Here is a 12,045-nt window from a genome sequence, read left to right on the forward strand (position 1 = left end):
GGGCTGAGTGGCTACATGAACAACGATTGGCCTGTTGTTCAGATAGGGGTCGGGACTTAAAGCCGGAGGGGACTCGCTCTCAAACTAGTGCAATTACGCCCTCTGCTGGCTGGTTGGTGGCGCCTGCATGGAGATGGGAAGGAGTGCGGCAGAGTGTGTGATCCTCCGTATTACGCGATAAAGACGGTCGGTTGCTGTGCACATGTCGGAAGAGGCGTGGAGCAGCTTCGTCAGCCCCAATCAGGAGCAGGGACCAGCATTAGTGAGAGGATGATTACTAATAATATCTCCTGTAATATTAATAAAAATGATTTTTCAATATATGAATGCAAACTTTCCAGAATCAGAGGCAGTAAAAGCCCCAAAACCATGATGCTTAGTGTTAAGTGCATAAGTGTATAAGGTTTTGGTATTAGTGTTTACTATATTGCCTTTTTCATTACAAAACATTTATTAAGAGTTGTGGAGCATCCAGGTTAGTACTTTTTTTTTTTTTTGCAAGGTAGCAATTATAAAGGTCCTGGTCACATTTTCAATGATACTGATACGTCAGAAAATGCAATGGTGGTGAGTTTTAGGACACTCTTTGTACTATATTTATGTGGATGAACAGTGTATATGTAATTTGTCTTAAAGTAAAACACACAGAATTAGAGTATGATTAATATAAACAAGGCTTTTTGAAAAGACAAGGTTTACACCCTTCTTAGCCTGAATTGTGAATATGATTAATCATTGTATTCCTTACAAACATCAGTACAACTGTTTGTATTTCATCACAAAGCATGATTCATGTATTACATTAAAGAAAGAACAAGAGCCATAAAGTACCTTCCCCTTTGTTTATTTTTAAAATTACAAGTACAAGATTTCTTTTTGCAGTTTTTTGTGTCTCCCATAGATGGAAGACCACAAAACATTTGCCCAACCCTTCCAAACCGGGTCTGGGCAGCTGTTTTGATCTGTTGTGCTAATTCACATTGTTTGTCGAAGAGAGATAATTAAGAAAAATAAGGTAAAATAACCACTAGTTGTTGGAGGGGTGGAAGGGGAGACGGAAAGAATGAAAAATACATCAGAGACAGTCAGTGCACTCAGAGAAACAAAAAATGAAGAAGAATAGATGATTGGTTTTGGGAAGGTATTGTATTAATAATGGCTAATGATTGATATTGAATATACTTTTGCAGAAAAATGGAAGAAAATACAAAGTACAAATACAGAAACAGTTATTTTTTTTAATACACAAGATGATTTTGGTCAGAAGAAGCAAAACTTGTTTTGCGTTACTCATGTTTTAACACTCGGACTAAATGATTCCATAAATTTCATTAATGCTAAAAGACACTGTTGTTACTCAGTCCGGTTATGCATTATCATTTACAATATGATATTATACATGTAAATGTTGGGGGGCTAATCTATTAACATAGTCATACAATAGTTCTTGAGTAGTGGTAATCATAATTAATTACAATAATATCTATAGTTACAACCAAGAATAATACAGAATCTACAGAATTGCTGTGCATGAAGGGAAAACAGAGCAAAAACATTTTCAAAAAGTAAATCAGAAGAGCAGAAGATTAAGAATCAATACTAGTTAGGTGCTGCATCCAAAGACAAAAAGACAATGTATGTTTAAAGATCAGAGCTGATCGCAGTGGAGAAAATAATATGATCATGTAAAAGGTCGCCTGTTTTCCCTTACAGCACCACTTTTGATTTATTTTGTGAATACAGATAAGAACAGATCCTCACAGCTCCAATAAGTGCAACAGAATTGATCATCGTCTTCCCTGTTCCCTAAATCCATGTCTGTTTGCTTTCATTGGGTGGAATCGACTTTAGCTTGTACACAGAAGCCAGTGGAAAGTTTTTAAAACGCAGCTGTTACAGAGGAGTTTGTGGGTCTGCCTATTAGTTGGAGAGATAAATTGGTCATAATATTTACACGTGGCTGAGAATGGCCCCTTTGGTCAGCTCAAAAGTAGAATCTGTTGAGCTGCTGATGGATATCACAGTCTAACTGATTAGATTTCCCGGTTGGGCTGTGAATAGACATAATTGTCAGACTGTTAGTTGGTTTGATAAGGTGTCTGTTTCCCACCAATGCAGCACGGATCAGATCTGCCCTGAGGTGCTGCCTCCTGCAGGTCGACCCCACCCCGGGCACGACCGCCGGGCCCTGCCCCACCCTGTGGCTCGTTCTTCGGGAGCTTCTTAGCTACAAAAAATAACAACAGATTTTATTATGGCTGCAGCAACAGTATGGAAAAAAGAGAGACATGTCAGGTGTATCTGAAAAACTCCTGAGTACAAAAGGATTTTGGGTTTACTTATGTTATATTTGCAAAAATAGAGGAAATTGGGAAGGGAGGAAACACTTTTTCACAGCACTGCATGTATGTCTTGGGTTTGCTTAGTGACAGCTGCTGCTTACCGATAGCCATGAAGATCTCGTTGACATTCATGGCAGTCTTGGCGGATGTCTCCATGAACAGTAGACTGTTGTCATCAGCATAAGCCTGTGCTTCCTAAGGTCATGTATGGAAACACAATGAAGAATTTAAAGCAATTTAAGCCTTATGCAGTTATTTTTTATTTACAGTAAAAAATAAACACACTCACATACCTGAAAATCAACAGCTCTCTTGTTGGCAAGGTCGGCCTTGTTTCCAGACAGGGCAATGACGATGTTGGGGCTGGCCTGTCTCTGGAGCTCCTTTACCCAATTCTTTGCTCGGGTAAAAGTGTCCTGCAATTTAATAACAATTACTTGCCTAAATGTTAAGCAATTATTTCGGCATAATTAATCAGGACATGTGCAGTTGTCCTGTACAGTTTCAGACATTCAGACATTATTATTCATGCCACTTTACCTGTAATTTAAGACCAAATTTGTTAGGGCGATACACTACACATTAAATCTTTTATGGTTTAATCAGCATGACACGGGAAGAAAAATCCAAACTCCACACAGAAAGGACCAGGACCGCTCCATCTGGGAATCAAACCCAGGACCTTCTTGCTGTGAGGCAACAGTGCTACCCACCGAGCCACTGTGCTGCCATTTTAAATTCTAAATGAAGAAACATTTTTTTGTAAAATCCTTATAAATAAACCAGTAGATCAGATTTCAGCCCCCGCATGTTTGTGTTCATGACCAAAACTGAATGTAGAGTCACTACAGTTGTTTGTACAGTTCTAACTGTAGGTCTGGGTACGTCTGTGTGCTGCTGTACTTGTGTCTGTGCAGATGTGTTATTTGCACTTACTGTGTTAGTAATGTCATAGACAACGATGGCAGCCTGCGCTCCTCTGTAATACATCGGGGCCAAGCTGTGGTATCTCTCTTGACCGGCTGTATCCCAAATCTCAAACTTTACTGTTGTATCATCCAAACAGACTGTCTGTGTGAGGAATGCAGCTGCAGAAAGACAAGACAGGAAACAGAGAAATTAAATGGGTCAGTATGATGGGTGGGGTGGTGGTGTAAATTATTCAACCGTTTTTAGTATTACACTGCCAGCTCTCTCTCTCTCTCTCATTCATTCTCTCTCTGTTTTTACATGAACATGTTTTTACAGTTCATCCAAAATGATAAACACACACACTATTGCAGTTTCTTGTCTGCGAATTAATGCGTTATTCAACCGGCCTACACATTATTTAACAAACATTAAGCGACATGGTTACCATTTAGTCAAAGAGCTTAATAAGTGTAGCTTAACAGAGACTCATACAGGCTTTCTGAGGAATTGTGAGGTTTAAGGTCTCTAAGTTGAAAGTTTGTTGTTTTTGTCGCAAATGACTGCTAGTAAATTAGTAGTAGTTAGACTTCAGCCAGCTTTGTTTGATTAATTTGTATTTTATAAATATGTTGTTGTATTTTTATATTATTTGAATTAAGCTTTAAAGGTGCCCATTCATAGTTTTTGCCTAAAGTCCAGACTACAGTAATCATCTTTTTATTTCTCTTAAATGAGGACTGTTTCTACACGGTACACAAATGATTAACTAAGAATTATTTCTCTATAGCAGCTCAAAGAGCAGGAAAGAAGCCTGCATTTTTGTAGTCCGCTAAATTCCCGACTTCTGTAGAATCAGCAGGTCGCTCACATGACCAGCTTACATACCTTTAACGAACACACGCAGTTTGCAACCTCTGACCTACCGGCTGGCAGAAAAAAAAAAATTAAGAGAAAATAAAGTCCATGGAGAGGAAAAACAAAATGCTGACCCCTTCCGTATTCTCTGGCTGATGTAAGCATTTGGTATCCTGTCTGTAGGAATGTCTTCCTCTAGATATCAATCTGACTCAATAGAAGCACTCATCTGACACGTGTCAGAGATTTACAGACTGGTCATGTACTGAAGGACCTCGAAGAACTCTTAGATTTAACATTCAACATTGTGTCTTAAATGAGTCACTGAAAAGCAGAACAACGGTTTCAATCAAGAGAAAGGTGAAGGTGTGCATGCGCGTACTGAAACTTCAGGAAACCCCATTGTCAGCCTGCTTCCTTAACTAGAAAAGTGCACGATGAGAAACTACTTCCTGTCTGCTCTGCTGCCTGGAAAATGCCTGCTCATCTTCTTATGACATCACAGGTCACATTCAGTTTTTTATTCAGTGAGTAGGGACATGATTTCACTTGCTGTTAGCACCATGTGTCATTTGTGTGCATCCTCTAAAATAAAAGTTAGCAAGTAAATAAGTAACATAAATGTTTAAACTGTTGTACCTGGATTCATTAGAAACAGAAATACAGAGGGGCCAAAAATGTCACACGTCAACATGAAAAATAACTGCACAAATGCTTTTACAATTCAGATTTTTAAAAAAGTGATTTTAACACAAGTGTAAATATGACTGGCACAGAATGGAATGATAAAAGAATGACTAGTAACAAACTAGTAACATAACCAAACAGCAAAACACACATAATATATTTAAAAAGACTCAATCAGACTTAATCAGTGATGCTATCAGCAGGCCGGGCATCTACACAGACTGTTTGGCTGTGTCTGGAGGGGCGGCTGAGCAGCCTAGTCACTGGAAGTTGCACTTATATAAATAAATAAAAATAAATGAAATCAAACTACTGACTGACTCATGTAAGATGTTTCCTATTACTAGATCACTGAAATACATATAAAAATGCAGGGAACTGATTTCCAACATAAGTAATACAAATATTCTCATTATGATTATTATTTTGTGCATCACTGGACAAGCCACACATATTTGGCGTTGATACACATTCACACACACAGACCTTACCTCCGATGGTGCTCTCCTGGTACTCATGGAACTGGCCCTTGACAAAGCGCAGCACCAGGCTGGACTTGCCCACAGCGGACTCTCCTAACAAAACCAGCTTAAACTGGCAGATTTTATTGGTGGTGGCGGCGGCGGCAGTGCCGTTGGTCCGCGCCGGTCCTCGCCCTGCCATGCCTACACAAGAGGAGAGGGCAGGCTGAGCTAAACCCGGGACCAAGAACTCAGGGGCTCAGCAAGGAAAGAGGATGAGGAATCGAGTGAAGGACACCAGGACCGAGACCAGCTGAAGAGGAGGTGGACGGAGAGATGGCCACTACTGGAGAAGCAAAACTAAAAGTGAAAAAAGAGGGGGGAAAAAAAGTCAGTCAATACATTTCAACAAACTGTTTTACATTATAGGACTTCTGATCAGATTCTAGAATTACTGGTGTAACATTTGTTGTCATAACTGATTGTGTGGGAACCAAACATGGGAAAATGACATGGGAGAAATTCAGATAAAAAGTAATTTAGAGGACCTTTTATCAATACTTAAATATATTAATTATTATGGGATAGAAAAATAAATCTGATCAAAATTACCAGCTTTTTGTTTGTCTTTGTCAGTTTCTTGAACTCTGATGACACACAAGCTGTTAATCTTGTTTCAACACACCATCATGACAAACCCAAAATTGAAATACTTAAATAATAAAGAATAACATTTATAGACTGGTAACTTAATTAAACATGTCACCGACCTTATTTCTCTACATTTTGTTTGAATTACTCTGTCTACTTGAATGAACAAGTTTTCCGGCACGTCTGCACAAGTTTTCAGGGCACAAACCTACTTTAGTGGCTGCACAAATCATTCAAGTTCATTTTTATAAGCAAAGTGAGTGTTTTAACAATTATAAAGCCGTTTTCTTGATCACATAAACAACCTAGAAATGTTTAAGTGTTTTATTATTATATGCTTTATTCTGGTCAGGGTCACAGTGGGTCTGGGTCTGGAATCACCAGATACAATGCAGTAACACATTCCAGGCAGGACAGCGATTCTTTTTTTTTTTTTTTTACTAATGGTACTGAAGCCAATTATGTCTCTATGTCCGTATGTTTATGCCCTACTGGCCAATGGGACTGCTAGAGTTTCAACCCTGCCTGGATCCCAATGGTAGTGGGCTAGTTTAATTTACCACTGAGCCACCCGAGCACCTTCCATTTTAGCTTTTTCAACTGTGCATGGAAAGATACAATCATTTTTATTTTCAGGAGATTGTGTACAAATATCAAATTAACATGCTTTATGACATATTATTAATATTATTTAGTCAATTATATTAAAAATACTCATCACATGCCATAAATTATTTCTTCACTGTCTATGATCACCTTACTATCATAAGGAAATGTTCCAGCTATCATTCCAGCACCTTTAACTAAACCATTTAATGTTTTTATTTCCTTTAAAGAAAATGTTGACAAAACCAAAAGTGTCCAGTCTCAGTTAAGATTACCACAGGCAGCCAAACAGTGAGTTTCCTACCAAACCACAGCGTATTTACAACAGACTAGAGAAACAGGTCATGGCTAATTATTCTGGTTAGTCAGTGGCAAACTGTTCCTCATTTAAGTCAAACAGAAAGCTAATGTGAAGCGTTTACGCAGATAAGCTCTGTGGCCCTTGTCCTGCTACCTGCTCTAAATCCTTCTCAGAAGTGAGTAAATAAAAACCAGACAAGTAAATACAAATCAAGACAAAAAGGAGATTTGAAGAAATTTGATGAATGTTAAATGAAATATAAACATTACATTGCATGTCAAGTCAAGTCAAATTTATTTATATAGCGCTTTCTACAATGGACATTCTCACAAAGCAATTTGACAGAATCCAGGACCAACAGACCAAAAACCCTGCTGAGCAAGCCAAGGGTGACAGAGAAAAACTCCCTTAAAAATACAGGAAGAAACCTTAAGAGGAACCAGACTTAGCAGGGACCTCCATCCTCCTTGGGTGGCCTGGAGGATCATTTGAATCAATAGGACACAAATAATACATACACAGAATTAAACTGAACTGCATTCTGATCAGTCGCAGTATGTCCAAAGCCAAGCCAGAAACTTAAATGCAAGGCAGGAATACACATGGACAGGTCACCAGCAGAGGCAAAAACCTTTTCATAAATAAAAGTGCTGGTCATAATAGGTTACACGTTGTGAGACAGCTAAAATGTACGAGCTCACCTTTCACTTCGTGAGAGAGGAAGAGTAGCATTAGAGCACAAGACAGGAAATGCTTTGTTGGAAATTAACCCTCAGTTGCTCATTGTGTAAGTCGCTTTGGATAAAAGCGTCTGCTAAATGCTGAAAATGTAAATTTATACGCATTAGGGGTAAATACAGTCACTGCAATACTCTGGTATCAGACAAAAAGCTGTACTAATAAGCTCACAAGTAGCAGTACAGATTTGAGGTACAGAGGATGTACACTATATGGACAGAAATATTGGGACACCCCTTCTAATGACTGAATTCATGTGTTTAAGCCACATCAACTGATAATAGGTGTAATACATTAGATAAAGGAAATAATATGCTTTCTACTTTGCAACAACAGTTTGGGAAATACCCTTTCCTGTTTTAGCATGACTATACTCCTGTGTACAAAGCAAGGACTATAATAACAGGTCCTATAATGACCTAAGCTGCACTGAACAGTTCTTAAATAAAATTACACATTGAGGATTTGCTTTGTTGGAAAATTAACCCAGCTTCCTGTGCTAGTTTTTAGTGTGTGTATGAGTGTGCTCTGGTGCAGGACTGGGAGAAAACCGTTAGCCTATCAAAGTTTACATGAGCGTTCTGCAATGCCGACGGACAGATAACGCGTCTACCAACACACCCAGGCACATTTTCTGCTTCAAATCTGTTTCAGGTGGTACTGACATGACTGAAAGATAGCAAGTCAGTGCATGATTATGAGAAGCATATTAACCAGTTCACACTCTACCTATTACTAAGCAATGGCTCATAAAAGTTAATCAGTCATTTTTGTGATATGATAAACGTACTGAGGGGAGGTGTTTGTGCTGTGTGGGATGGCTAGAACTATTTCCCTGTCAAAACCCATTCAAAATACCTAACATTTTATACATTTATTTTTTGTAAATCTGCAGTTGTGAGTCATAATTTGACCAAAAAAGACTTGAATCTAACAAGTTCGGCCTTGATAAACCTGCTGGGGATTGTGGCTTAAAGGTGGGTATCTAAAATAATAGTCTAACAGTATGTAGCAGATAGGATGTGGTTTGGGATGCAACCAGAAATTCACTTGCTCCTATAGATGTCTTATAAATCACATCAATAATAAAACATTAAGTACTGTTAAGTGAGACGATGCAGCCAGCAAAATTTAGATTTAAAAAAAAATGTTTATTCCACAAAAACTACCGTATGTGTTTTTGATGTGATCACACAGTCCAGCCGTTCATATGTGAACATGTGAAACTCTGTAAATTGCTGTGTGAGGCTTGCATGTGTGACAGGCGGCAGCAGCTTCAGCCAATTAGCGAGCGAGTCAACGACTTCTATCTTAAAATCAGAAGTAATTAAGGCTGACAGGTTCCTGGATGGTCCTCTGGTCCCTTTGCAATACATTTTTAATCCAAAGTTTTGACATCATACAGCATTAAGACAGGTCAACTAAAAGAGCGATGCGGTTCAGAATGAGGAAATGTCAGGCCTGCTCACTCTTTAAGTTTATCTTCAAGTAAGTCAGTCATTTTCTTCCAAATAACAACTGTGGTGAGGTTAAGTGGTGGTGACGGTGCGTCTTCCTGAGTTTGTGTGCAAACAGAATTTAAAACCCCAAACAGGATTTAGGGCCACCAACAATCATCCCACAACTTTCACACAGTTTACTGGAAGAGGGCCTAGAAACGTAGGCAATTTATTACACGTCAAACTCGGGGACCAAAAAGGAAATTCAAAACACACTACGAGTTAGCTTCTAAACCAAGACTACTTTTAAGAATATAAAACTGAAGATTTGTTGTATTTGTTACAGCACACTAGAGAACAAAAGTCCATCCAGGTGTTGTATAACACGATAAGGACAATGCTGTGTTACATACTGACTTTTGAACTTAAGCTTAGCATTAGTGAGAATGTTTCTACTGGTCATGTGATCTTTTAGGTAGAATATTGTCCAATATTGGGAATCGAACTGTTTATTAGTATTATGAATGTGATAACGTCTTTGTTGTTTAATAAAATTGTAAATCATTCTTAATAATTATAAAAGAAAAAAAAAGAAAAAAGAAAAACAGCCTTGTATAAAAACCTTACCGTGTTAAAACAGCATCTTAAGATTACTTTCTGCCCCTGTACGGTCTCATGAAGCAAGCTATCACACAACCATTAGCAATAACAAACACTAAGCCTAACCACAAATACATTTAAAGACAAACTTCATCAGTAAGCTGTGTCAGCTTGATTTAAACACCGCCGAGTAGAAACAGAAACTCAATCATGCCACTAAGTCATACGGTGACACAAGGTTCACCCAGCTGTCTGTGTGCTACGCTACAATGAGCTGAGTTCTGAACCTGGAGCTGACATAAAAAAAATCATAAAGCAAACTTACATTGAAAATCCAAGAACATTAAAAATTAAAATCATATTTTCTTTATAGATATACCATTATAAATGTTTTCTCTGTTGGACATCCTGAACACATGAAGGACCAGAACAATGCTTTATTCAGGCCATTTCCACCCAGACCTACTCGAGACATTCTTTACATTTTTTCTCTCACTCTTTTTTTATGTGAATGTTATATGGGCCAGTGATAGCTCAGTGGTTAAGGTACTGGACTAGTAAACAGAAGGTTGCCGGTTCAAGCCCCGCCACCACTGTTGGGTCCCTGAGCAAGGCCCTTAACCCTCAGTTGCTCATTGTGTAAGTCGCTTTGGATAAAAGCGTCTGCTAAATGCTGAAAATGTAAATGTATACGCATTAGGGGTAAATACAGTCACTGCAATACTCTGGTATCAGACAAAAAGCTGTACTAATAAGCTCACAAGTAGCAGTACAGATTTGAGGATTTGAGGTACAGAGGATGTACACTATATGGACAGAAATATTGGGACACCCCTTCTAATGACTGAATTCATGTGTTTAAGCCACAACAACTGATAATAGGTGTAATACATTAGATAAAGGAAATAATATGCTTTCTACTTTGCAACAACAGTTTGGGAAATACCCTTTCCTGTTTTAGCATGACTATACTCCTGTGTACAAAGCAAGGACTATAATAACAGGTCCTATAATGACCTAAGCTGCACTGAACAGTTCTTAAATAAAATTACACATTGAGGATTTCTTGACCAACATCGGTGCCCAGCCGTACAAATCTTCTCAGAAGAGTGGGTGATGTTATAGCTGAAAAGATGACACAGAGGTCATGCTATTTGAAATAAGAGTTTTGGCCAGGCCACATACTGCATCAAGCAGTATCAATATCAAGCAATAAGTAAATTAATGTACTTGTTCTCTTACATAATTAGAGAAGTAAATGAGACACTGTACTTGATTACGGCTCCTCAGAAAAAGAAACCGATTTACAATTGATCGACGGGCGGCACGGTGGCTCGATGGGTAGCACTGTCGCCTCACAGCAAGAAGGTCCTGGGTTCGATCCCCAGGTGGGGCGGTCCGGGTCCTTTCTGTGTGGAGTTTGCATGTTCTCCCCGTGTCCGCGTGGGTTTCCTCCCACAGTCCAAAGACGTGCAAGTGAGGTAAATTGGAGATACTAAATTGTCCATGACTGTGTTCGATATAACCTTGTGTATTGATGAATCTAGTGTAATGAGTAACCACCGTTCCTGTCATGAATGTAACTAAAGTGTAAAAACATGACGTTAAAATCCTAATAAACAAACAATCGATCGACACAATGATCCTACGACTGCACTTACCAGACTTACCAGCTTATACACAAAGCAACTAACAATGCAAGCAAGCAATTGAGGGTTGGGGGCCTTATTCATGGGCCCAACAATGGCAACTTGGCGGTGTTGGGGTTTAATTACAAACCCAGTACCCAACAACGTAACTACCACTGTTCTCTACTAGGGAGTTTTCTTTTAATATGCAATCCAAGTTGAAAGTATCAGTGACATTAAACACCTTATGTTGCATTATGTGTATATTGACATTGGCTGAGTATAAACCGGCACAATACGCACTAAATAGTACGCAAGTATAGTACAGACTCCAACGGTTTTTACTATTAACACGTACTATTAAGTACGCAGGACACAGTTTGATACGCAGCTTTAGCAGTAGCGTTTACCTACCTGCTAATGTAATTTACGACAAACTACATTATATAAATGCGTCTAGAATATTACTACAATAGCTGTTACCACTATTAACCAATCCTACAATCAACAACTGTAGCAGCGTCCACAACTGTAACATTTCTAGCCGCTAAGCTAAGGTAATTAGCAAGGCGGCTAAAATAGCCAGCGACGTAACAGGTTAGCATGTATGCTAGCTGGATGACATAGCTATCATTGCGACAACGGCAGGCTGTTTAATAATGTAACTGGTCTGACCGCTGCCATACAAACGCTTAACAAGCAAATCACAAAATCAGTTTAAATCTAATATTCACATTACCTGAATATATGTTTCTTAGTATATAGAGCGGAATTTTCCTCCTCCGCCCCAAATGTCTCTTCTCCAGCCGAGCAACCCCAGCCTCT

At 38.8% G+C, this 12,045-nt stretch overlaps 1 protein-coding gene across 1 annotated transcript; it reads right to left on the minus strand.

Annotated features, from left to right (window-relative positions):
- Positions 1-828: 828 nt before the first annotated feature.
- On the minus strand, positions 829-12,045 carry rab5c (RAB5C, member RAS oncogene family). The gene is made up of 6 exons (XM_063018551.1): positions 11,960-12,045; positions 5,288-5,617; positions 3,279-3,430; positions 2,636-2,758; positions 2,444-2,537; positions 829-2,227 (listed from the first exon to the last, which is right to left on the minus strand). The coding sequence occupies exons 2-6, from the start codon at positions 5,457-5,459 to the stop codon at positions 2,079-2,081; spliced, it is 690 nt and encodes a 229-aa protein (XP_062874621.1). The 5' UTR covers positions 5,460-5,617; positions 11,960-12,045; the 3' UTR covers positions 829-2,078.

Source organism: Trichomycterus rosablanca, chromosome 22 (assembly GCF_030014385.1).
Source record: "Trichomycterus rosablanca isolate fTriRos1 chromosome 22, fTriRos1.hap1, whole genome shotgun sequence".
In the NCBI taxonomy this organism is placed as follows: domain Eukaryota; kingdom Metazoa; phylum Chordata; class Actinopteri; order Siluriformes; family Trichomycteridae; genus Trichomycterus; species Trichomycterus rosablanca.